At 41.8% G+C, this 27,736-nt stretch overlaps 1 protein-coding gene across 1 annotated transcript; it reads right to left on the reverse strand.

Moving 5' to 3' along the window:
- Positions 1 to 1,040: 1,040 nt before the first annotated feature.
- CALCOCO2 (calcium binding and coiled-coil domain 2) lies at positions 1,041 to 24,739 on the reverse strand. The gene is made up of 13 exons (XM_027517000.1): positions 24,634 to 24,739; positions 17,006 to 17,195; positions 12,519 to 12,621; positions 11,827 to 11,960; positions 10,928 to 11,053; positions 9,691 to 9,779; positions 9,229 to 9,298; positions 8,459 to 8,581; positions 8,088 to 8,174; positions 5,500 to 5,595; positions 3,611 to 3,746; positions 2,557 to 2,585; positions 1,041 to 2,066 (listed from the first exon to the last, which is right to left on the reverse strand). The coding sequence occupies exons 2-13, from the start codon at positions 17,183 to 17,185 to the stop codon at positions 1,887 to 1,889; spliced, it is 1,353 nt and encodes a 450-aa protein (XP_027372801.1). The 5' UTR covers positions 17,186 to 17,195; positions 24,634 to 24,739; the 3' UTR covers positions 1,041 to 1,886.
- Between the last annotated feature and the right edge of the window lie 2,997 nt (positions 24,740 to 27,736).

Here is a 27,736-nt window from a genome sequence, read left to right on the forward strand (position 1 = left end):
TCCCCTTCAAAGCCTTGGTAAGAGCAGCTGGGGATAATGAACAGTGGTTAAAAGATGCTTTGTTTTACATCCAGCAAAAAGGATCATTAACACCTCAACTGTTTTTTCACCAAGCCTGTGGAAGGCTCCTGCTGCTGTTGATAATCACGGTAACCCTCAGGGTAGCGGGGGCAAAGGGGTGGCTAATTCACCAGAAAATGGTATTCGCCGATTTGGATTACGTGCACCGCTGCTCCTCTCCATTCATGTGCTTCATTAAGAGCCGACCAGTACAAAATAGATGAAACTGCAATTCTTCATTGGAACTATCTGGGGAGTAACAGAAATGTTGCAGGGAGGAGGGGTATATGCCAGGAAAACCGCTTTATTCTCTATTATATTTCTCTTCTAGACTTCGTCTTAATGTCACATCTGATTCTGAAGGGGCAAGACTTATGAGTCCAAGAAACATCCTATTGATATGGTGATACAGGAGAAGGAGGGGGGAGTATAGTTTCATCTTCATTTTATCAAAGGAGAAATAAAGGCCAGGAGCTGTGACCAAGATAATATAGCTAGTCTAAGGTGCAACTCCAGTCACGCCAGGGAAAACCTCAGGACAGCAGAGCTATAGTTGGCTCAATCTGATTCACAACGGTATTCCATATCATTTAAAAGTTCCTGTAAAAGTCTTTCTAGTGACCAGCTGGTTGATTGCCTGGGGGTTATTTCCATTTGTTTAGTCCCTCAGGTAGAGAAAATGGAATTGCTTTCTTTTGGTTCAAGTAGGCAGGTCTGGATGGAGGGAATTGAACTTAGTTCACAAAAGGTGCCAGAATCCACACTCTTTAAAAAATAGATATAGAATAATGAGTCAAGGCTCCAGGTTTCTCAAGCTCATGCTTCCTCAACTCCGTTTCCACCTCAAGGTAATGGCCAGGATACGCTCGTTAACTAGTTAAGACAGGTGAAGAGAAATCCTTGATGGGGTCTATAATTCCCACAATCCTTTTGATTACACTTTCCCCATAAGCTTAAAAAAAAAAAAAATGAACTCAAGGTTTATTTTAAATTACCAAAGTCCCTGAAGTAGAGGACTAGTTTATTTTTAGTATTAAAGTGATGAACAATAATTCGCATTATTTCGACTTATCCTTTTTCAAACTCACTTGCTCAGAAAGTTGCAAACCCATACAGTTTCTAACAAGTCCCACTAACCATTAAGAAAGGACTTATAACAATAAAAGTTACGTGCACATGAAAAACCAGAGTAGAAAAATGCCATTCAGAGGTATAACACAAAGAGAAAGAAGACTTTCTGTGACTTAAATAACATTTTATGTCCATGATTCAGGAATGCTTCTGTTGGGAGCTGCGAAATCAAGGTGAGAAAACTTTGGTATCCAAATTGGATGTTTGGGTTCTCTGCCATGCCATTTGGGGCTAGGCCTGAGAAGGAGGAAGAAATTCTCAATTCCAGATCAGTTGCCAGTCCCAGGTCAGGAGTGAAGACTAAGTACAAACATACTCAAGGTCTGACCTTGAACGGCAGCGGGACCACCTGGGAAACTCCTCACTTGAGTCAGGCCGGCTGTGAAGAGCCAGGTCAGCCCTATCGCAGGCAGGGCCTTTATGCTAGAGACCCTCACAAGAATAGGCGTTTTAAGTGAGAGGCTGACATAGCTGGAGTTATGTGACCTAAAAGGTTGTAACCCACAAGGATGGGAGTAACAGCCCTTAACACTATGCTTCAGGTAATCGACATGACTCCACCTATAGGGCAGCAGGACTAAGCAAATTCCTAATAACTGAGGTTAGGCAGGATCTTATGTCATAACTCATAGAAGAAGCGATAGGTTCTACTGTATAAAATCCAGGTACAGTATAGATCCAAGAGGCCTGGACACTTAGAGAGTGTGGCAGAACACATGGTCTTCAAAGATCTGCTTCTCTTTTGCTGGGAAGGTCTTGTCACATATTGGACAATTCAAACTAAGGGTCTGCAGGTGCTGCTCCAAGGCCAAGTTGTGATCAAAAACATCAGCAGCAAAGTCTGATTTGCAGGTGGGGCATTTCTTGATGGAGAGCTGGGAGGAAGAACAAAGAGGTCAGTCTGAATGCCACGTATACATGGCAGAGACCATGTCTGGCTTTCTACTGTATCCTCAGCACCTAGCATACTGCTCAGTAGATGGTAGGTGATCAAGAAACAGAAGATGAATGAGCAAATTCACATTTGGAGATACTCACTAGGGCTTTCTCTAGGATTTCTCTAGGATTGAAAGGAAGCACTGGATATACCTTGTTTGGCTACCTGCCTGGTTCACCTTTCCTCCCTAGTCCTGCTACCAGACTCAACTTGCAGGTAGAGATCTTGAACAGAACAATGATGGATAAACTGTGCTTTTCTCTCTCCATCCGAACAGGCGCTCTTGGCACTGACCAAATTGATCTTGCTGACTTAGGAATTATCACAATGAAACAGTCTCCCTATAGTTCTCCCCTAAACTGGATAGAGCAGGAAGGGAAATTTTCTCAAAGCTTTGATGTGGGCAATCTCATGAATCAAATACTTACCAGGCTCGGGGCAGAACTTTCTTGGATACCTGAGGGTAATAAAAAAGATTTCATTCAATGAAAAAGTATCTATGCACTAGAATGCATTCTCCAGCTGTGTGCTAGCAGCTGTTTTCTTTAACCCTCATCATTCCTCTTTGATTCTTTAGCTTTCATATATATCATCTATTTCGATAGAGGGGATCTAAGTCAATGAGGGAAAAGAGGAAAAAATAATGAAGTGGCATTTTCAGTAGCCATTATATAATCAGAAAAAACAATAAACCTATTTTCAGTGTGGAGAAAATGAGATTTTAATGAAAACAGTAACAATTTAACAAGAAAATAGTCTGAGAATAGATTTTAAGACCAAATGCACATGAAGTCATTTTTTTAATGAAATGCTTAAAAATAGTTTTAAGGAAAAATAAACTCATACCACTGTCTATTGCAAAGATGTGATTTTAACTGTTAAAAAATATGACTGCTTTCAACTGTCCCTAAAAAGCAAATGAGGTCTCATGTTGCTTTTGGAGACAAAAAAAAGCAGGAAAGTTCTCTGTGTGGCAAGGACATCTGACCCCAGGTCCATAAATGACAAGACTGGCTGTCACCTCCCCCCCCATTTCCTGTCCTCCAAACCACCCAGGGGGTCTCTGTGGAGCACACCCCTGCGACCCCTGGTCAGGCCATGGGGCTGGTTGCCTCACCGCCCATCCTGGGCAGCAGAGCCCGCCTCTCGTGCTTCCATTTCCAAATCTTAATTAGCTTCCTTGGCTCTGTGTATATCTTCTGCACAGAGACATTTCTCTGATTTATATATTTGGAATATAGCCACGGGACTCAATTTGTGTCTGCTGCCTCTAGGCGAATGATCTGATTTGCGACTTCTAGATTCAGATTTATTTCTCAATTAACACTTCTTGCCTGGCAATCTTTCTGTTGGGTACTCAGCTTCTGCCCAGCAAGTCTTAACAATGAGGCTGGTCTTAATTAGCATCTCAGATAAAAAAAAATTTAGTGGGGGAATGGGATGCAGGCAGGGGCTTCCCAGCTCGAATGGCAAAGTTCTTACCAGAATATGGGTTTCCAAAGACAAGTCCTGGGTCTTGTCTTGTACCTCCTTGATTCGAAGTGGGCACTTGATATGATAAAGAGTCGCAGTCCAGACCCATGTAACTCAGCAGTCTGTTGTTCTCTCTCTTCAAATACTAAGGATAGAGTATTTACAGAGATATGTTCAAAGACAACAACAAAGAATGGCCACAAGGAACTGGCCACGGATGCTCATTACAGGTAGCTGTCAATTAACAGTGTGGCACCAGAGAAGTCCAAGAAGTGATAAACCGTTATTCTTCAAAAGGGGAAGCGCAGCCTCAATATTCCAAAGATCTGAGGTCTTTTTTTTTTTTTTTTTTTTTAAGATTTTTTGATGTGGACAATTTTTCCAAAGTCTTTATTGAATTTGTTACAACACTGCTTCTGTTTTGTTTTTTTTGGCCACGAGGCATGTAGGATCTTAGCTCCCCAACCAGGGATTGAACCCGAAACCCTTGCATTGGAAAGCAAGGTCTTAACCACTGGACCACCAGGGAAGTCCCAAAATCTAAGTATTAATATCTGAATTTAAATATATACTGGATTTTGTTTAGAATCAATGCAAAAAGGAATTTACAATCTTTAAACACATACCAACTGAAGTGGGTATAGAAGCTGTGTGGATACGTGAGGGCGGCAGGAGCTATATTAAGACTAAAACTGTTGTACATTATTGAGAGCAAAATGCTTCTTTTAGTCTCCTTCCTAGAACAACTTTCTTACACACTGTGAATGTTTTTCTGATGTAATTTTCCCCTCTTCATGTTTTATCCCATCAAATGGATATGCTAACAGAGTGAGAGGGAGGAAGAAGAGAGGGAGGGAATGCAAGGAAGAATGTAAGAAATCAAGCTGCAAGGGAGACAGGTGGCATTTAAAGTTCTCAGAAGAAAGAACATTAGTAAACTTCTTAACATCTTAAGGGGCCTTTACTATAGTTCTTAACAAAGCTTCCAAGTATTAGATGTTTTTCTTGTTGTAAGTTGTGTGCATTCTTCCTTTCCCATCTTCTGCACACCCCTCCCCAAAGGCCCACCCATGTTACCGACTACGTCAAAGTCAAGGTATTTGAGTAAATTAAGAGGATGAGAATGACAGGACCAGAAATAGACCCCAAAGTCCTCTGCAAAACTGAAGCACTGGCATAAATGATATAATCAAAGGCAGGAGGCTGACTGAAGGCGCGGCCCAGAAGCGTCATGGAGAGGGAGGGAACGCGAGATGAAGAACGGCTGGAGGTACAGATCAGAGGAGCAGCCAGAATGCATGGACACCTGCTCTTTGATGCTAGCAAGTGTGTGAGAATGACTTCAAGTTCAATCTTTTTAATTGTTGCCATCATCGTCAATCAATTAATAATGTGTTTAGCATAGAGCAGAAAATAAATACTGGTTGGATGAATGAATGAACTGATGAATGAATGAATGCACAGTATTTCGGGGGGGCCTACCATGGGTCCAGCACTGGTACAGATCACCACTTCTGTTCCTAGTTTGGCAGCAGAGAAAAAGAAAGATTTTGTGTGGAAAGAAAGGGGTCCCTTGGCTAAATAGCATAAAAATGACGTAGGATATCATTCCCCAAATACAATACTTGCAATAGCTGTGGAGTTAAAAGCAAAAATAGTAACTTAGATCTTCATCAAGGCTGTTCCTTTCAAGTTGACTACTGCCATGCCAAACACGTTTCAGTTACAGAACAAAGAGTAGGTTTTGCGGTAGATTAGGAAACCAGATGAAATGTACTCTTTGTTTAGGGAAACTGTTTCATCCAATGTCCCAGAAAGAGCTCTTTTAACTTTTTATGTTATCACCACATCTCCGGGTCATCCTGCTCCTTCCCTTTAAAATTCTTTTACACACTTACATCATTTTCTTTTTCCATTTTCTCTTTCTCTCTCTGTAGAACATCATGTATTATCATGTTCTCACTCAGTCTTTTTGACAGGTCCATGTTCTGGTCCTATCAAAAAAAAAAAAATAGCATTAGGATCACATATTGTAGTCTGTATCTGAGATGGGATACAACGAGGAGATAGTAGAGGATCTGGTTTCCAAAATGGTGGGACTGAGGTAGGGGGGAAGGGATCAGGGATGGAGATGCGTGGTGCCATGGAGGGGATGCAGACTTACAGAAAAGTGACTTAACAAAATGCCTGAAGGCTTGGGCTGGCATCAAGATGCCGGTTTCTTTTGGTTTAGCTGGGAGTTAAGTGACCAAAGAGAGAGTTAGCTTGGGGGGAACCTCAAGACTGACTTATCAGAATGAGGGATAGGAAACCCCACCCAACCATGGAAACAATCATCTTTGTCTTGAATGAACACCTCACTGAATGCACAGTGAAGCACTGAGTTTAGGCTGGTGTGACTGCCAGTGTGAGGACAGGCATGTGGATTCAAGTTACGAGGAAGAAGGAACCCTGGATGGCATTTATCCAAGGCTACAAGGAACCCAGACTGGGGTCTTGGGCTTTCCAGTACGATGGGTTCACCTGACTAGTTTCATGGACCCAAAAGTCATAGGCATGCTTCAGCGCTTCCCGTCTCCTACCTACATATGTACACATGCGCGTACCTCACAGAAACACTTAAGCTAATCTTACTAGTTGTGGGGGTTTTTTTCAAGATTTTTTATTTGAATGCTGGTGCCCAAAATGCTGTGCGCTTCTAGCCGACCCTGAGGAAGTAATGCCAGAGGGGGCTACCCGATGACAGTGCTGACTGGAGGCTCCTGGCTCCCCATCCCCATTGGCTCCTGCTGGCTCTTCTGGTCCTGCTTCACTTCCTCAAAAGGCAGAAATAAGAAAGGTCTATCTGAGTCCGCACAGCAACCCACTCTATGGTTACAAAAACCTTCCCTGAGACCCATGGCTAAGCTACGGCTTCTATTTCCAGGGTTTCTGGCCGCATACTCCATCCCTCCTCTTTTTAACAGAAGGATAACTCTCTCTCCCTAACAAGGGTGTAAAATCCTAGTCCCGGAACCACAAACCTTCATCCCCTTGCTTCCTGGGCCCCACATCTCTGTCACCTACCCGTGTGGCAGCCCTGAGTTGCCTGATCTGTTTGTGGAGACGCTGACACTCTTTGTACTTCTCTAAGAAGCAGGCTTTCCCGGCCTCTACTTTTGCCTTTAGGCGTTCCACCTCCTGTACTAACTGCTCCTCCACGGCTGTTTTCTTGTTCCTAGGCTCCTGAAGCATAAGACACGGAGTCCTCAGAGTTAGGGGCCTTCTGGATGCATGAGGAATAAAGAATGCTATCAGACAGCTGGGGAGCCCCTGGGTCTTGAAAAGTATTCCATGAAAACCAAGGAAACCCATATTGGCCACAAGGAGGTCCAAACCTTTGAATGGCTATAGATTATTTACAAACAACAGTAATTTCTGTGCAACATCAGAGGTCACAAACTCAAAAGTGCCAATAGGAGCCTGACAAGTAATATAATTGAATGAAGGAGCAGGATGCCATGAAACAGTGAGACTTCAGCCACGTGGGGCACGCAGGACCCATCAGAAGGATCAGCAGTTACTCAGCTCCAGACACCACTGCTGGACAGGTATGTCAGCTCAAATGTTGCCAGAGCCTCTGATTTTTAAAGAAGCTGGAAATACCATTTTTTTAAAATGGGAAATATTCCCATTTTTAAGTGTTGATAAGCAAATCAATTTTTACTTAGAACACTATTTAGAACAAATAAAACATTTCTGTGGAATATACTTAATCTGTGAGTTGCTGATTTTCAAATTTTGTTGAATCTATTCTTTAGTACATCAAGCTAAAATACACAGTAACATGTTTAGTAGGTACTCAATCATTGATTGGATAATGACTGACTGAATGAATGATGCATGCATGATATGAGTTACATTCCCAATAACTAGATATTCTCCACACATCAGGATTTCTCAGGTTCTTACAACAGTTCAGAAAATGGAATTTCTAGCACTTGTTATCACCACAAGGCCTCTTCTATAACAATATATTACAGGAAATTATTAGTCAATTAGGCTTTCATCACTGTGTTCCATAGCTTAGAATAATGTATGACAATGGCTAACATTATATTAATATTAATTATAACAAAATTTGACTACTATAATATTTTCTAATTTAGAGCTCATTTTATAATCATTAATATGTCTGCCCCCACAGTAACTCTTTAAAAAGAGGGCAGGGGTTATTCTGTGTGATTCCTTATCCAAGGCTCTGTTTACTACAACCTGCCATGAAGTTTAACTTAGAATATTCCTCTGTCACTCATCACACATTAGAAATGCCCAGCTCTCCTAAATAGTTTGTAAAGGTCAGATTCTCTGTCCTTTTGGGTACAGAGAAAGAAGTCCAGCAGTAAATGCTATTCTAATCTGTCATTTACCCTATCACCTGCAAATAGCTCCTATCCTTTCCTTTCCTTAGGCGCCCTCCCACACAGCCGTTCAAAGACAGACATGCCGTTAACTCCTGTTGTTTCTTCGCTGCAGTAGTTTCTTTCTGCTTCATCTCTTCCACTGTCTGCTCAAGCTTCTTCTGGTGCTCCCTCTGCAGAAAAACAGGTTATGAGTACCACTGCTGGGAAAACACACACACACATGCATAAGCACAAGTGTGCATGCACTGGGGAAGGGCCTGCTAAGCTAATGAGCGAGAGAGGGAAAAGCAAATCTTCTCTTATTAGCTTCTGAGAAAAGCTGTGAGATGCCTCATTTTAGATGGCTTCCCCTGAGACCTTTCCCAGAGCCTGTGATACCCACATATACAATAAAGAACAATGCATATATTTTTTCACAAAGGTCAAAAAATATTATTTTCTTTCATGACTCTACCTGTTCAGTTAAACTGAGAAAGAGCTGGCCATTTTCCTCTTTCAGGTGCTCCAGCTGCTCTGTCTTATCTTGAACTCCCTGAACAAGCTTCTCCATTTCTCTCCCTTGATTTGACAGCTGAGCCTAAAGCAAAAGTAGTGAATACAATCAAGATATAAAAGAAGGAAACCTAAACAGGAACAATGCTTTTTAAACATACAGTAACATAAAAAGATGCGCTTTCCCTAGCAATTCCAACTATCCCTATCAACTTCTGTGTTCTTCAGCTCCACCTTATACCTACTAGAGAAGGAAAAGGCTACCCACTCCAGTATTCTCGCCTGGAGAATCCCCATGGACAGAGGAGCTTAGTGGACTTCAGTCCATCGGGTCGCAAAGAGTCAGACATGACTGAGCAACTAAGCACAGCACCTTACACCTAAGAATCTAAGACTCAGTTGAGTAAAACTTGACAAACTACCCTTTAAAGCCCCTCTCTAAGGCACAGCCTCCTAAAAATGAGAGCAGTTCTGCTTCTACCCGCTTATCCAGTCTTTTTAGTAAGATTTTGCTGGAAAAGATTTTGTAGCTAAAAGAAAAAAATTAGAAAGGATATTGGGGGAGGGTGGCGGTCAAGAGTGGAAAATACACACTCTGAAATTTCAATCTGACGCTCTGAGAAGTCCACCATAAGGCACCCACTATAATGCACCGCAACTTTCTGGATCACCAGAGTGGAGAGGTGGTGAGGCTAAGAAAATCTACTTTGGCAAAGGTTTGGCATAACCTACCTGAAGCTGATCCACTCTGACTCCCATCTTCTCATTTTCTGAGGACATCTTCTGGTTTTGTTCTTTCAGTCTGTGGAGGTAAGAGATGACTAAATGAAAAATATGCTGATTCTAGTTGAGCTACCCCAGACCATAAATGATTTAAGGCTGCCTTGGCCCTAAGCCTGCAGAGTTATTTTAAAATCCACTAGTCTCTTCTTCAGTCCCGTTCTGGCTTCCTGACCTCAAACTGCAAGTGTTCACTACTTAAAACTAATACCTGAATTTAGGCCATGTGTTTTTACCATTTTGATTCTAATTCTCTAACCCAGACTCAAAGAGCTCATGAGTCAAAGACGGAGAATCATACCTATCATTGTCCTTAATAGGAAGACTGCACTAACAAATTCTAGAAATCTAATTTGACCTTGCCTAAGGGTGTTTATAATACAGCAGTTCCTCCCATTCAAGAGTCAGACTCACTGAAGCAGCTCTATCTCCCAACAGTCCTTCTGTTCTTTCATTGTCTGTTCCAACTTCTTATTGATGCTCTTCAGGGTTTCCAGCTCCTCCTGTAGATTGAAATGCCAAAGGGACTGACCATTGCTAAGGCAGTGTTTAGTATCTCAGGCAGCCAACAAATATTTACTGAGCACTTATAACATGTCAAACATATACACACAGCAGTGAATGAAATATCCAAGTAAAGGGATTTTCATATTAAAATGTTCTTAATATGTTCTTTCCATAAAAATGGAAAAATACATTTATCTTAAGAGTCTGGGATTAACATATATAGACTACTATATGTAAAACAGATAACCAATAAGGGCCTATGTATATAGTACTGCTGCTGCTGCTAAGTCACTTCAGTCATGTCTGACTCTGTGCGATCCCACAGACGGCAGCCCACCAGGCTCCTCTGTCCCTGGGATTCTCCAGGCAAGAATACTGGAGTGGGTTGCCATTTCCTTCTCCAATGCATGAAAGTGAAAAGTGAAAGTGAAGTTGCTCAGTCGTGCTCGACCCTTAGTGACCCCATGGACTGCAGCCTACCAGGCTCCTCCGTCCGTGGGATTTTCCAGGCAAGAGTACTGGAGTGGGGTGCCATTGCCTTCTCTCGTATATAGCACAGGGAGCTATATTCAATATTTATAATAAACTATAAGGGAAAAGAATCTTAAAAACAGATACATATATGCATAATTAAATTACTTTGCTATACATTTGAAACTAATACAACATTGTAAATCAACTATACTTCAAATTAAAAAAAAAGAAAGGAAAAAATACATCTACCTTAATTTCTCTTCTAGTGGAGCTTATATTTGTCCATTAACTCATTACACAAATATTTAATGAGTGCCTCTACACACCAGACCCTGTTCTGGTACTGCAGACACAGCAGTGGACAAAATAAAATTTCTTTTTTCCTAGAAAAGTGCTGTCCAATAAATTCAGGAAAGTCATTATATATATAATTTTAAAAATTTAGCAGTCAATTAAAAAAGCAAAAAGAGACATGAAATTATTTTACTAATAGTATATGTATTTAATCCAGTGTATCTAAAATATCATTTCAATACATAAACAATAAAAAAGAAACATCTAATATACTAAAATCTGTGCCAGATACTAGTATAACAGAGTCAGATCATATGAAAAAGTGGGTGCTGGACAGGAGCCATCACCCCCACTCACATTTAACAAGCACACATACCTGCTTCTTTTGGAGCGTGGCCTGCATGTCTGAGTTTTGCTTCTGGAGGCTGACACAGCTGTCCTTCAGCTCCCGGTTTTCCTTGCAAAGCTCCTTGTTGTGCTGCTCAATTTCTTCCACCTCACTCTACAAAAGAACGTTCCATAAACACGTATTTGGCTTTTTATAGCTCAATGGATATTCAAGTCCTGCTGACATGAAATTCACATATGCTGGGATGGTGAGGGTCTAGTTGATCCCCACTCACTGTAGTGACATCTGTGTACCCCAAGTGGAAGCAACCCCTCAGTAGGTAGGGAAGGGGGAAGAGAAATGTGTCTACCATAAGCACTGAGCCTGCCATTACCAAGAAAGAAAAGACAAAGAAAATTAAGCCACAAAAACTTAAAAGGGGGAATGACAGAAGACTGTAATTTTTTTTCATGCATATACTTTATTTCTCCTATCAGACTCAGTTCTGTGAGACCGGAATAGGGTTTTAACAGATTCTTCATTACATCCCTAGTCCACCAGAGTGCTGGATGAACTAGATGTCTGTTAAATAACTAAGTAAGTAAATGAATCTAACTGAAAGATATTATACAAACAAGAATATCTACTGTGTCTCTCCTCAAAGGAGCTTATAAAATTTACTGTAGTGACAAGATGTACACATGACAAAAATTAAGTACCTGGGAAAGTTAAGGGAATAACTGAATGCCAAGTGAGTTACAGAAGCTTTAGAGAAAGGAGGAATCACTTATTGTTATGATTCTTATTAACATTCTGAAGTCATTCCCTTCTGATGGGTTTGAATAGGACTGTGTAAAAATTTCACAACAGTATCTGTTAGACATTCAATAAAGGCTTACTGACTAAAATTCTACCCTACCCTGGAATTGCTACTCTTAATGACAGACCTGAGTGGTAACAACCAGGATGTCCTCTTCATTTTCTGGACGGAACTGGAAAGGGATACTTGCTCCCCGGACCACCCCATCCTGATCCACATAGCAGAACTGGTAATACTCATCATCCTTGGGCAGGTAGTAAGCTGGAAACAGAACATGATTTTTAACCCAAAATATTGCTTCCCTGGTGGCTTAGAGGTTAAAGCATCTGTCTGCAATGCGGGAGACCCAGGTTTGATCCCTGGATTGGGAAGATCCCCTGGAGAAGGAAACGGCAACCCACTCCAGTATTCTCGCCTGGAGAATTCCATGGAGGGAGGAGCCTGGTGGGCTATAGTCCACGGGGTCGCAAAGAGTCAGATACGACTGAGTGACTTCACTTTGGGCTTCCCTGATAGCTCAGCTGGTAAAGAATCCACCTGCAATGCAGGAGACCTGGGTTCGATCCCTGAATTGGGAAGATCCCCTGGAGAAGGGAAAGGCTACCCACTCCAGTATTCTGGCCTGGAGAATTCCATGGACTGTATAGTCTACGGGGTGGCAAAGAGTCTGACACAACTGAGCGACTTTTACTCACTCAAGGTCTATTCAGAAAACTAAAAATCTAGAAGTCTTTTATCTACCCCAGAAGGCTCTAGCTCAAGAGAATTAATGAGTTTTGGTTGCTGTTTTTAATACCTTTGATCTAGTATTTTTCTCACCTTTGAACTGGACTTCCTGCTGTTTGGCTGATTCACTGTTTAGGTCAACGGGCAAAGTAACCCACATGAAGGTGTAGTACTCGCGGGTTGTCTTCCATCCAACCTGCAATGACAAAAGGCTCTTGTTCAGCATCTGAAAGTGCTCAGATTTAGGCTCTGTCTTCTGAAAATGCACCTTTCGTTATTTTAAAATTATAGTAGAATAAGTTCTTTATCATAAGATCTACCCACAATGGATCAAATCTTTTTGACTTATGATAACTACATATACAATTAAAAATTGGTATGCATGCACATATACCAGTTACTCATAAATTACTCATCTTAGAAGGAAACAAAAACTGGCCACTCAATATCCAGGATAAGAGTGCCAAATATTGTATCTCCAAGTCAGGTACAGTACTGAGAATGACTGGGGAAAAAAGCTGTAGGACTGTGAGCTTTGATTGTGCTATCTTCTTACAATGGTATACTTGGAACTTCTTAATCAAAAAGCACTTCTGATCTGCCCCTTCTATTGGTTTGTCCTCTCCTGTGTCCAATTAAGTCTTGTCACCTATACCAACCTGGTTACATCACTGCCTTTAAAAATGGCTTTTTAAAATAATGTGTGTGTTGGGGCTGGATGGGTAAGAGAGTTCTTAGATTAGGAGGCACCAGATAACGAAGTCCAGTTTGTATGATTTTCTTGCTCCAGAGTTTTTCTTAATATATGTTTATTGAAGATTTTTTGGTGATAAAAAAAATAATCTGGTAGTCATAAAGGCCTCTTCCAGGTATGAAATGTAGTAAGTCGTAAGATATAAGGATAGTGTAAAATTTGCCTCAGAGCAGAAAGCTGGCTAAGTGGGAAATATTCTCACTAAGTGTGAAAAGGGGTAAAAGATGCTCAAATTATATCTGGAAGATAAGAGCATACCGGAGAACAGACAGAGAGTCATTGTGTCTTCAAGGGGTGAACACTCAGCAAATAAGAAGCAAAAATGACATTTATTGCCATATTTTGACTCTGCCTGAGCCCAGGGGGAAGAGAAGAAACTAAAAATAAATTCTATTTTTATATAGTAAGGAATCAGAGCATGGTTGAAAAGGCTATAAGCTCATCAGAACATACTGGGGCATGTTTTAGTGTCTCATTAATACACACCCCATTGCTGTGAGCACCTCTGAGCCACTGCAGCCTGCGGAGGAACAGGAAGCAGGAATTTTATGGAGTCTTCATTCACATCCTGGAGCTTCTTAATGCACTGTGACTAAAATATCATTTGGGAAGGCCTAAGAATTACTACTGCCTTGGAATAAGGATGCAACTTCCAGTCACCTGAGCTTTCTGTCCTTGGCTCCTCCATCTCAGGAGTCCTCGTCCCAGCCTGCCTTTTGTGGTATGACCATGGAACATGGCATAGGAGCCCAGGTAAAGGAGAGTATGGAGCACAGGGCTCTATGTTGAAGGAAGAAAACCTGACTCCCAACCACTTTAGCTTTTATCACTGGTGGTAGCCTTCACTCTATGGAGAAGATGGAGCATGCTGCACATGCAGAAATGTTTTGTTGAGGGCCCTTTGGGTGCCAGGAACCAGTGGTGTTAGGGCAGATGAGGAGCTGAGGAGTAGGATTAAGACTACACTGCAAGAACACCAGGAACATTTTAGAAGTGAGCTAGGAAGGACAAGCATTGAAAAGCAGAGATATTACTCTGCTGACAAACGTTCATATAGTCAAGGCTATGGTATTCCCAGTGGTCATGTATGGTTGTGAGAGCTGGATCATAAAGAAGGCAGAACACCAAAGAATTGATGCCTTCGAACTGTGGTACCTGAGAAGATTGCTGAGAGTCCCTTGGGCAGCAAGGAGATCAAATCAGTCAATCTTAAGGGAGATCAACCCTGAATATTCACTGGCAGGACTGATGCTGAAGCTGAAGCTCCAGTATTTTGGTCATCTGATTCGAACATACGACTCATGGGAAAAGTCAATGATGCTGGGAAAGATTGAGGGCAGAAGGAGAAGAGGGCATCAGAGGATGAGATGGTTGGATGGCATCACTGATGCAATGAAAATGAACTTGGGCAAAATCTGGGAGATGATGAGGGACAGGGAGCCCTGCTGTGCTTTAGTCCATGGGGTCGCAGAGTCGGACACAACTGGATGAGTGAACAACAACAAAGGAAGAACAAAACTTTACATTCAGCCCTTAATTCTCTAATTTACTATCTGTTGTTCAAAGGAATTCAGCAGAATAGAGGAAGAAAAGCAGAGGCTTGGGAGTCAAACAAAGGTCTCCAAACGGGGAGACCTTGGGAAAATCACCATCTTGAGTATATTCATTTTATTCATCGGTGCACAAGTAATAAAACTGCTTACCTCAGGGGGCTGCTGTGCTGTGAGGATTAAATTAGAAAACACATACCCACACACACACACACACACTAAAAAAAAAAAAGAAAGAAGGAAAGAAAACCCCATCAAAGACCTAGCACATCATATATTCTCAAAAAGTTTGTGTTCTCTCTTTATTACTCTTAAAATTTTCTTTCAGGCTTTAGTGGTGGTGATCGGTGGTTTAGATGCTAAGTCGTGTCCAACTCTTGTGATCCTGTAGATTGTAGCTTGTCAGGCTCCTCTGTCCATGGGATTCTCCAGGCAAGAATACTGGAGTGGGTTGCCATTTCCTTCTCCAGGGGATCTTCCCAACCCAGGAACTGAACCCAGGTTTCCTGCATTGCAGGTAGATGATTTACTGACTGAGCTATGAAGGAAGCCCTTCAGGCTTTAGCGTAGGTGGCAAATCAATAGCTTTTAGGGAATTCCCGGGTGGCCTGGTGGTCAGGACTCAGCACTTTCATTGTCAGGGCCTGAGTTCAAGCCCTGGTCAAGGAATTAGGATCCCTGCAAACTGAGTGGCACAGCCAAAAAAACAGGATCTAAAAAAAAATACAAACAATGCTTTTAAATATTTGTTTTTAAAAAGTATAATCCTTTCATTTGGTTTAGAGTGACATCCTCGCTGCCAGTTGCTAAGGCTTGGGAATTATAAACAATCAGCCTGAGCAAAATGGAAAAAAAAAAAGTTAGATTACCTCTGAGAAGCTGTAAGTAATTTTTAATCATTCTTTTTTTCAATTATATATACCTGTACTATTCAATATGCTAGCCACTAGTTAGCATATTGAAGCTACTTAATTTAAAGCATATGAAGCTACTTAAATTAAAATTAAATAAAACTTAAAATTTAGTTACTCAGTCACACTAACTACATTTTAAGTGCCATTAGCCACATGTGGCGAGAGCTTACTATACTGGACACCAAAGCAGCCAGTATAGCTCCTTCCTAGAAATTCTACTTGTCAGTGTTAGTCATAGAAAGTTCTACTGGACAGCTGAGATACATATGGGGAAGAAAAAAGACAGCTGCCATCTTCTTTCCAAGACAGAAAACATCCTCTGTGTCAGGTTTCTGTTAGGACACCTTTAGTCTAATGAGTCAATGTCCTGCAGTCTTAGGAGCTGTCATGATATTCGCCAGTGTCCCTCTGCTTGTCCACTATCCCCACCTCTAAACACCAGCCTTGTTACCTCCAGCTTCCATCACTCTTTCACTTAGCTTGAAATTCCAAACAATCAAGAGAAGGAATTTGGTGAGGGGTGTGAATTAGCACCAACTCCTACATACTGCAGTCAAGAATGATGTCTGATTTCAGGATGAACAGTGTTGGCAAACAAGCACATGACATACTGAGGTGTCAAAACAAAGGTCACTGATGCTGGAACTCTGCAGTGTAAATAATGTATGTTTGACCTTTATCTCCTGTCTCTGGAAATAGGACAATTTGTCATTATGGTATGTGAATAAATGAGTGAATATATGTGTCTGTGGCAGGGGGAATGTTAGAGAGAGACGTGGTGGGAAAGTAGAGAATAAATTGACTATAATAAAAAAGTACCATTTCTGTACTTGAACTGACATGGTGATTAGACACTGGAAGAGGAAACCAAAGGAGCTCATAAACTTTCTGTTCTTAGAAATCTTCACAAAGAAGCAAGACACACTTATTGAGGAACACACTTCTTGAATACAGGGTATTAACTTTTCAATATCCTTTCCAGATTGGTAATACTCATATTAAAAAAAATTAAACACTGTACTAAGTAAGCAAGTGACATTACTTCACAGAAACTATATAAGAGGCCATCCACCCTAGTCAGGTCATAGATGAATATTAATTTAAAACATTTACATTCGGTCTTTTAAAGTGTAATAAAACTTGGGGACTATATGATTTGCTATCTTATTTTAGCTTAAGACTGAAATTAAAATTTGAGTCCTATAGCACTGTTGATGTGTGAAGGGGGAAGTGCTAGGGAGCTTAGTTCAGGATTTTAACATTGGTCACACATATATGCAAAATGCTTATAATACAGAGACAGACACACACACTAAGATTCACCTCTGGTTCCTAATCATTTGGTACTAAATTAACACTTACTCTAAAGATGCCAATCCAATCCTTTCGACGGGGAATGAAATGCTGGGTGAGGGTGTAGTAGCACGTGATGTCCCCCCCAGGGATGTAGAACTTCTCCACACTGTTAAAGATGACCTGAGAGAAATGACAGTGGTCCAGCAGGACAGCTGAGGTGGGGGGATCGTCTACTGTCTCTTCCATGGTAGGGGTCCTGTTAAGAGATATGGGATAGAATAAGGCTCAAAAGGGTTGTCTGAAATGCCAGAAATTTCTGGGCTCTCACCCAGGGAACATTCTGTTCAGAGCAAGTCAGGAAAAGCAAAAGCATGACAAGTATTGAGATCACACAACTTGCTTTCTGTTTCACTATGAGCCACTCTGCATTCACAACTTCCTATGCTCTAAGAATTTTCTGAGACTATCTTTGACCTCTTCACCACAGGCACCACCATCCTCATTATATCCTTATCCTCTGCTCATAGCTAATTTTCTCCCTTTCTTCTAAATGCCTTAAGTAAGGCAGCCTAGAGGTAAATGCCCTGAGCTGGGAACTGTAAGACTTAGATTCTAGATTTTTTATCCCAACAAGCCCTGTGACTTTTGGAATGTCATTTTCTCTAGATTTCAGCTTCTCTATTCAATTCCATTCATCCTGTAATTATCAGATCCTTCTTAATATTAAAGCACTCTGCTAGGGGCTCGGAATGAGTGCAGACAGGCATAAGAGAAGGAGATTATCTGACATGCAGTGGTGACAAGCACAGGTTCAGAAACCAAAATGCTGGAGTTCAAATTCCAGCTTCACCACCTATAAAATGCATGCCCTTGGGTAATTTATTTAACTGGACTCTGCGCATGGTTCCTCATCTGTAAAATGGGGCTGATAACATCTACCTCATTCTTTGTGTGTATGTATGAGCAGTAACTGAAATATAGGTATACCTTGAAGATATTGCACGTTCAGTTCCAGACCATCTCAATAAAGCACATACTGAATAAAAGTAAGTCACACAATTTTTTTGGTTTCCTGGTACATATAAAAATTGTTTACATTATAATCTATTAAGTGCTCAGTAACATTATGTCTAAAAAAACAATGTACATACCTTAATTAAAAATATTTTGTTAAAAAGTGCCAAAAGCAACATCAAAAATGACTGATCACAGATCACCGTGATAAATATAAAAATAATGAATAAGTCTGAAATATTGCAAGAATTATCAAAATGAGACATGAGTAAGCAAATGCAGATAGAAAAATGGCACCAACAGACTTCCTTAAGATATGGTTGCCACAAACTTTCAATTTGGTAAAAAATGTCAAAAGTATCTGTGAAACACAATAAAACTAGGTAGACAGTGACTAGTCCTTAAATTAGTACCTGTCATAAGAGTAGGCAATTCACACAAAGTAAAGGCATGTTTAATTGCTAAGTTATGTCTAACTCTTTGCAATGCCATCAACTGTAGCCTGTCAAGCTTCTCTGTCCGTGGGATTTCCCAGGCAAGCATACTGGAGTGGGTTGCCACTTCCCTCTCCAGGGAATTGAACCTGTGTCTCCTGCTTGGCAGGCAGATTCTTTATCACGGAGGCAACTGGGAAGCTGCTAAAGTCATGCTGAGTGACAGAATAAAGTACTTGGACAAAGTCTGCATAAAGAGAGGGCTTAACAGATGTGATTATTACTTTTGCGGGTTTTTTTTTCTCTTTTCTGGCATACAGTCTTTGCCCTCCAAAGGGTCACAATCCGATATGGAGGTTAGATGAGAATTTAAGTGACTGCCAAATGGATAAATACATGCAAAATGCTCCTGGGTTCAAAAGAGGGAGAGAGATGAAACTGGTTAGGAAAATAAAGAAAAGCTTTGAGCAGTGAGTGGAATCCTGGGTAAGTCCTCAAAGAAGATTAGGGTTTTGACAAGTGTGTTTGGGGGTGAGGAAACTTCAGATGAATGTAACAGCATGCAAAAAGCAAAGAGACAGAAAAATGCAGTCCATGTTTGGAGGACAGCAAGCAAGTTTGGATCTCTACAAAATGGAGACAGTAAGCTGATTTCACCTTTCGAGGTCATGCTGCTGCTGCTGCTGCTAAGTCGCTTCAGTCGTGTCCGACTCTGTGGGACCCCAAAGACAGCAGCCCACCAGGCTCCCGTCCCTGGGATTTTCAAGGCAAGAACACTGGAGGGCTTCCCTGGTGGCTCAGTGGTAAAGAATCTGCTGGCTAATGCTGGAGACATGGGTTCGATCCCTAGTCCGGGAAGATCCCACATGCAGCAGAGCAACTAAGCCCATGCGCCTCTGAGTACTACTGAGCCTGTGCTCTAAAGCCTGGGAGACGCAACTACTGAAACCAGTGCCCCTAGAGCCTGTGCTCTGCAACAGGAGGAGCCACCGCAACTAGAGAAAAGCCCCTGCAGCAAAGAAGACCCAGCACAACCCAAAATAAACAAAACTATTTAAAATAATTAAAAAAAAAAAAAGAACACTGGAGTTGGTTGCCATTTCCTTCTCCAATGCATGAAAGTGAAAAGTGAAAGTGAAGTCGCTCAGTCCTGTCTGACCCTCAGCGACCCCATGGACTGCAGCCTTCCAGGCTCCTCCTTCCATGGGATTTTCCAGGCAAGAGTAGTGATCAAGGGTGGGGAACTACTGAAGAGAAAGAAACAATAGGTAAAAGAAACAAAGTCTTTAGAACTGTCAGGACCTGACACTTCCTGCCCTTCAAAAGTCACACGTCCTGTGTTCTAAATGCCTCCTTGGTCTAACATTTAGTGAGTCCATGTTACTCAACCCTCAGCTGTACTGGGAAATGAGAACAATACTGCAGCTCTAAACAGCAGATGAAGAAAGAGCTGTACATATGCAAAAATGGCATAATACCTTACAGATTCAGCTTCTAGAACATGCTGGAAGATTGTATACACACACATGCAAACACAACTTAAAAAAATAGTAAGTACAATAACCAAAAACACAGTAGCTCTTCTGGCTCTGCCCCACCCACTTATTTCCTGGTTTTATTTTGAACTCTAAACAAACAGGCCTTCTCTTCCAGCTCCCCCAGAAATAAATTTTTTCACAGAGAAGGCAAGAGGACTTTGAGGTACCCAACTGTCTGTTCTTGGGACTGAACTGCTCAGAAATGTATTGGCTTTCTGGGGTTTGTGACAGTTTGGCCACATCCTCAGTGTCAAAACTCAGATCAGTTTTTCTAAGGAAAGGAGAGGACACATTCTAGTCTAGGCCAGTACTTGTTCCTCCTGATAAGCTGTGGCCTGCTGATCTGATGAATGCTGCAGGAGAATGTATAGGGAGATTTTTCAGCTTGCAGACCCCAGTCTTTCCTAGTGGTCTTCAGTCCACTGAGGCCAGCATAGCCCCTGGGTCCTAAGCTTGGAGCACCATTTATCTGAGCATGTGACTTGATCTGTGCTTTACCATGGATAATGATCAATCCCTCAGGTAAGAGTGACTTCGGGCCCCGTCTCTCAATTAACCTAAGTACCATCATATTGTCTGTTCTTTTCCTTCATAACACTATCATAACTGTAAATACAACACTAATGCTAGCCCATAGTAATTACTAAGTACTCACAGAATAAATGAATGAATAAGATATGCATGTAATTCATCAAAAAGTGAAAGGAAGGAACTTTGTAGGTAAACAATGGTGTGTATGATGGTGGCGCTAATTCTTGTCTTTAGCCCCGCTCCTAATTTGTTTGGTGTCTTTGGAGAAGCTGCTGTTTCTCAGTTTTCTCTTTTCTAAATTAGGGTGAGGAGCAAGTTGCTGGTGGCTAAGTGGTTAGGATTCTGGGCTTTCACTGCTATGGCCGGGATTCAGCCTCCGGTTGGGGAACAGAGATCCTACAAGCCACACGATGTGGCCAAAAAAATAAAAAATAAGTAGGGTAAAGAGATGAAAATCTCCAAGTGTTATGTCAGTTCTCGGTATAGCTGGTTCAGCGGGCAGAGCCGGTTCAAGTGGCGTAGTGCCAAAAAAATAAAAGGCACAGATTCGATTTCCTTAAGGACCCATAAAATTCACACTCCATTACCTTCCACACACTCAAACTCTGGCATGCTGTTTTGCAAATGCATGCTACTCTGAAAGGCAGGACCAGTCAAGGGTAGGGGAGTTTGGTACTGCCTCTCTTTCTTTACTAGAAAACAATCAATCTGTAAGTGAGCTCAGAACACTGAAGAAATGACAGCATATGTACACAAAATGGCATGACAGAGCTCAAGCTCTGAGGCTTGAGTGTACAGCCAATGGAATCTTTGTTGTTGTTCAATCACTAAGTCGTGTCTGACTCTTTGTGACCCCATGGACTGCAGCACACCAGGCTTCCCTGTCCTTCACTATCTCCCAGAGTTTGCTCAAAATCATGTCCACTGAGTCAGTGATGCCATCCAACCAACTCATCCTCTGTCGCCCCCTTCTCCTCCTGCCCTCAGTCTTTCCCAGCGTCATCTTTTCCAGTTAGTCGGCTCTTTGCATCAGGTGGCCAAAGTATTGGAGCTTCAGCTTCAGTATCAGTCTTTCCAATGAATATTCAGCATTGCTTTCCTTTAGGATTGACTGGTTTGATCTCCTTGAAGTCCAAGGGACTCAACTCTCAAGGGTCTTCTCCAGCACCACAATTTGAAAGTATCAATTTTTTGGCGCTAACCCTTCTTTATGGTCCAACTCTCACATCCATACATGACTATTGGAAAAATCATAGCTTTGACTATACGAACCTTCGTCAATAAAATGATGTCTCTGCTTTTTAATATGTTGTCTAGGTTTACTATAGCTTTTATTCCAAGGAGCAAGCCTTTTGATTTCAAGGCCAATAGATGGAACTCTGACATAGTTACTTTTTTTTTTAATCTCAGTTTCCGAAATGATTAAGGTCCTCAGAGGAGGAAGGCAATGTATTTTAAAATGAGTCTCCTGAACTGGCTCCTGGCTTCTAAGAAAACCTGACACATTTTCATCTAATGAGCATCTCAAGATTAATACATGTCTCCTAGGACTGTTCCATGAGGGCACAGATTCTCTTATATTCTCCTGAAGAAAAGGAACAAAAAAGCCAGTTCTACTCCTGCTCTTTCTGAATGAATCTGTAAACTACACTGATAACACCTTTTTGCAGAAAAATTAAAAAATGTTTTAAACTTTCTGATTAGGTTCTAACAATGCAAATAGTCAACCAAATCATCTTACCAATTTTCCCAAAGAATTTTCCTCATTATGCTAAATCAGGAAGAATAACTTTATTTAAAAAAAAAAAAACTAAAATTCTACCACACAAATGTTCAACATTTTTATGTTAGCCTTTTATACCAGTGGGCACATGTTTCATGAGAAATGAAGACTTTAGATAAGTTTCCCTGGATTAGTTCACAGAAAGCAAATGCATCCGAAGCCCAGAGAGAAATGCTAATCAATTCTTCATTTGGGAACCGTTAAAAACAAAACACACATTCAACCCAATTCCTTCTTCCTTCTGCTTACTTAACTTTCTAAACTATTAGCAATTAGCAAAATGGATGAACTGATTTGAATCCCATTCCCCCTGGCCCTGGAAGAGATGCTTCCACAAAACTACCCTTTAGAGAACACTGACAATAGCTATTACGGATGTGTAGATGGCCCTGAGATGGGGAGCAAAAGCAAAGACACATAGCCACTGGTCCTCAGATTATTACAGCCACTTGCTCTAATCCAAACTGTCCAAGTTCATTCTAGTTCCTTACCTAAAATCTTTGAGTGACTTAAGTAAATTTTATACCCCCAGGAGACTTTTAATACCTAATTCACTAATAATTGTTTGGATTCGTTACCCAGCTTATTCTAAGCAGCCTTTATCCCATATACCACATCACTGTGCCAAAAGTACTACGGAAAAACAGAGAAACAGTTCTGAGCAACCAGAAGAAACTGCAAAAAGCTCAAAGCTGTGTACTCAATCTCCATTTTCTTTCATTTTACTTTACTGAGATTTTATACTTCTTCTGTGAAGAGGGTGATTATGCTAACCCTTGAAGTGACAAGGGTAGTGACAGTGATGTGCAGCAGAAAGGGAACTAAGCTAGGAGCCAAGGGACCTGGGTCCATTAGTTCTGCCACTAACTAGCTCTGAGATCTTGGCCAAGTCACACTACTTTTTAAACCTCAGTTTCCTCATCTGTAAAAATGCATGGATCAGGCAAGAAAATCTCTAAGAAACTTTCCGGCTATAATGATGATCCCAAGTGAATGAAAAAGGAAGCGAAGACAGAGTTTAACTGTCTTCATATAAGAAAATGAGGAAGCATGGTATTATATTAATAAGCACAGTCAAAAATTTTGAAGAGCCCTATTTGTACTCTGACTCCAAAGTCTGCAGGATATGTTAGTGTTGTGTAACTCTTACTACCCTTCTCAGAGTCCTTTCCACTCCACAGATGTCATTTCTGCAAAAGGGTAGACTTTCAGATAGAGGCCCTCTGAAAGCATCTGTGAAAGTGAGTCACCTAGATATTCCTTAATCATTAAGGATAGTCCTTAATCATCTACATAATCTACAAAGGCCTACTGTATTAAAGTCTTTTGCTTTTAAAGGTTTTTGCAGTTGCTGCTGCTGCTGCTAAGTCGCTTCAGTCGTGTCCGACCCTGTGCGACCCCATAGATGGCAGCCCACCAGGCTCCCCCATTCCTTGGATTCTCCAAGCAAGAACACTGGAGTGGGTTGCCATTTCCTTCTCCAATGTATGAAAGTGGAAAGTGAAAGTGAAATTGTGTCTGACTCTTAGCAACCCCATGGATTGCAGCCCACCAGGCTCCTCCGTCCATGGGATTTTCCAGGCAAGAGTACTGGAGTGGGGTGCCATTGCCTTCTCCTTTTGCAGTAGTGTAGTTGTTATATAGCTTTTATATTATTCTACTCCACTCCAACCATGGCTACTTGTTGGCTTACATCAGAAGCAAAGAATCCGAGGGAGAGAAAAAAGTTTAAATGTCCAGGAGGGTTGAACTCAATAAATAAAAGTGGAAACATTAGCCCCCGAACTAAATTGGGGGGAGTGTTGGGGGAGAAGGACTACAGGAGATCGATGGTAAAGAAGCAGGTCACCGCACTCCAGCTGCTCTCTCTTCTCAGCTGTCTAGAACATCTCCTCCAATTACAAAAGGCAACTGAACGAAGGGGGGGTTCAGTGATCAGGACGGGGAAACTGAGAAAGTAACTTGCCTAGGGTCACTGGGCAGGGTCCCGCTTCTGCCACCAAGCCGACCGCGATGACGATGACGTCAAGCACGGGAGTTAAGGAGCCAGCACGACCTCGGCCGGCGAGGGGGGCATGACGCCGTGACAAGACCCTCACTCGGGTCAGAGGAATTCCTTCTGTCCCAGGGACCGCCCACGCGGCCCCGGGCACTGAAGCCCTGCCCTCCGCGGCAGAAAACTGCCCTCAACCCTCCAAAGACCGCGGAGAGGCTCCAGGGGGCCCATGACGTCACTCCCACTTACGGTCACCCTAGAAAGATGAAAGGAGGTGAAAACCGAAACCAATAGCACACCCGCCCGCCCATGGCCCTTTCTCAGTACTGAAAGTGTGAAGTCGTTGAACCTGAGGGCCCAACTGTCCCTAACTGCCCGCCTTCGCGCCAGAGACTCACCAAGGGTTGCAGTCAGCGGCAGCGCTACAGCAACAGGGCACAGAGGGGAACAGAGGCGGGGCTAAAAACCCAGGGACGAGCTGTCCTGTCTGACCCCGCCCATCACGTCATAACGGTCAGCAAGTCCCGCCCTCACCGCGGTGCTTTACGGGACTTGTAGTGCTCAGGTGCATGGGTTCCAGAGTTTTCCGTCACCTTGTGTGTTCCGGAACAGCAATCACATCCGAAGGAGCTTATTTCTTCCCCTAGGACGAGACATTTACTTTAAAAAAAAAAAAAAAAATTCTTTCAGTTTTCAATGAGAAAGCTCCATACATTTGAAGGGCCAATGAAAGATCATCTTCATTTTTCTCCTGCCTCCACAAAATACTTCACTAAGAGTCTTACAGATGAGAATGCCTTTGGCATTTAATGATGCCTCCCACCTGCCCAGGGAGACCCAGCAATCTCCCTGGGTGCCCTAGTTTGTGGTTCATCATTTCCCTTCTAGGAAGAAATTATTCTTCAATGTTAACTCTGTCAAAGTAGTGCTCTTCCTAATTGGGTTAAGAATAAACTCAGCAAGAGTTCCTGCTAAGTCAGTTTAGAGAAAATTCCCCCACTTTTTGATATCTGATGAAACCCTGGCCTGTCTTCAGCAAGAATCCTGTAAGTAGGTTTAGCAACAATCCCCTCACCTTGATGTCTTTTCTTAGTAATTTTCCATTCACTTATCCTTACTGTATTTGGAGTCTAGTTCAATCTCTCTCCTTTGGTGTAATGTACCCATTGCAATAGTCCTGGATAAAGTCCCTCTTTTATCATGTCAGGATAATTATTTCTTAACACGAAACATGCTGACTATGGAAGATTAAATTCAGAAATGCCCCTTCTCCAAGGTGCAGCATCTGTCTAAATCTGAAAGGTAACTTTTCTATGTCATTTAACGAGGGAACTTATGCCCCTGTAGCCACTTGAGGCTTCAGGCAGGAGAATGAGTGTTTCCAATTCTGCGTTCTCACAAGATTCCTGGCACTCAACTGAGATGAAAGAATGGTGGGAAATAATGAGTAAACCCGGGAGTGGGGTTTCTGTTGAAAGTTCTAATTACCTTCTGAGTTACCAAAATAATACTCTTCTATCTAAAACTGTCTACTGTCTTCTGATCTCAGAATCCTGGATGTATTTCCATTAATGTTACTAGTCTTTTGGAAAGCACTAAGAGTTGACACCTCCTACACACACACAGCTTACCGTTGAGGTGGTAGTCTTCCTTACTGCGGTAAGAATAAACTCAGTTATATCTTGTCAACTGGTTGTTTTGTTGATAGTTTGGGGAGCTAAATTTGACAGCATAGAAGAAAAAGATCAGTCTGGTGTTTCCAATATAAGTGTCAAGGGAAGGCTGCAAGTACAATCCTTTATAACTGAATATTAAAGAAATGAGAATTTATATTTAGACCTACAAAGAATATCTTCCACTTCTGTTTTCAACTGCTAGATATGGGGGCTAACTAAGACTGAAGATTAGGTTACTCTGTGCCTGACACAGTGGGTTATCTCATTTAATCCTTATAAGAGAAGCACTTTTACTATCCCCATTTTATAGTTGATAAAATTGAAGCTTAGAGGAATCAAGTTACTTGCCCCAAGGTCACACAGCTAGTTAGTGCCATTAGAAGGCTTTGAACCCAGCATTCTGACTCCAGTGTACTCAATCACTATACTTACTGTATTTTTCATGAGAGTTCAGTGATCTGTAAGGGAAGACAAACAAACACATAAATGAGTTTAATACCATGATATTGGCTTTAGGAGAATTGTTATGGTGCTAAAACAAAATTGTTTTTTCCTAGGGCCAAGAAGGAAGCTTTCAAAGAAGTATTAAAGAAAAAGTTATTCTCAGATCAGATCAGTCGCTCAGTCATGTCCGACTCTTTGCGGCCCCATGAATCGCAGCACGCCAGGCCTCCCTGTCCATCACCAACTCCCAGAGTTCACTGAGACTCATGTCCATAGCCTGTTAAAATGCTAACAAGACTTTATTCAGAGCTATTACAATAGAAACATTAAACAGGGGAGAGAGATTGCGCTCAACTCCAAATACAATAAAGATACATAGGAATTCATAGCCATTAAACAGAGTGAGGGGGTGAGTAGATGCAACACTACTGAAAGGACTTGATACCAAGGGTAATGAGGCTTCTTGCTCAACTGACTTAATAGGATTTTTGCCAAGGTCAGGCTAGGAACTGATTAGATATCAGGGTGGAGGATTCTTTCTGAATCAACTTAGGGTTTTTGCTGAAACTGGACTTGGCAAGAATAGACACAGAAGCCCAAATATGAGGCCGAGTTGAGAAAAGGGCTCAGAGGAGCCTAAGCAGAGTTTGGTCAAAGAGAGAGTGTTTGTCAGATGCTTGATTTATGTGAATAACAAATGTGGCAGGCAGAAAAAGGGATGGGAGGGGAATTTGAGATGGAGGGAGGGAGTGGCCATTGGCCAACGGCGGTGGTGCCATTACCAGAATTCTCTGTAATGATGGAAATGTCCTCTATCTGCACTATTGGGTCCAGGAGCCACTCACCACATGTACACCACATAGAACACTTGAAATATGGCTATTACAACTGGGAACTGGGTTTTTATTTAATGTAAATTTAACTAGGTTTATGTGACCACTGTCCCAGCTAGTGCAGATCTGCTGGAGCTGGGTGACAGGGCTGTGGACTTTGGAAAGTAGAAGCAGGGGCAACCTCAGAGAAGGTGCCCAACTAGCTCCTGCAGCTTTCACCTTCACCCTCAGCTCTAGTCCTGCCCAGTCCTACCCAGAAACCAGTGACTCCTCTGGCCTTTGGACTGTCAACTCCATGGAAAGGAAAGGTGAGAGGAATTTTATCCCTGAAGCTTGCTATCTCTGTAACCATCTAGAGACTCTACAGATAGTGACTTACAATGTGGAAATAGCTTGTATGTCCAGGTTTGAGAAAGAGAAGGAGTAATCAATGGCAAGAAGGCAACTAAAAAGTATGTCAAGTACAGTGTTTCATAAACTTCAAGAGAAACCAGAACCAGGCATGCCTTACATTAATCAGGTGTTTCTAAAATGTGCTGGCAAACCAA

Source organism: Bos indicus x Bos taurus, chromosome 19 (assembly GCF_003369695.1).
Source record: "Bos indicus x Bos taurus breed Angus x Brahman F1 hybrid chromosome 19, Bos_hybrid_MaternalHap_v2.0, whole genome shotgun sequence".
NCBI classification, from domain to species: domain Eukaryota; kingdom Metazoa; phylum Chordata; class Mammalia; order Artiodactyla; family Bovidae; genus Bos; species Bos indicus x Bos taurus.

Coding starts and splice junctions, on each gene's coding strand:
- CALCOCO2 (XM_027517000.1), bottom strand. CDS start 17,185: ATGGAAGAGACAGTAGACGATCCCCCCACCTCAGCTGTCCTGCTGGAC. Junction 8,175..8,458: donor TTCTCAGTTTAACTGAACAG/GTAGAGTCATGA, acceptor GTTTTTCTGCAG/AGGGAGCACCAGAAGAAGCT. Junction 2,586..3,610: donor CTTTGGAAACCCATATTCTG/GTAAGAACTTTG, acceptor TATTACCCTCAG/GTATCCAAGAAAGTTCTGCC.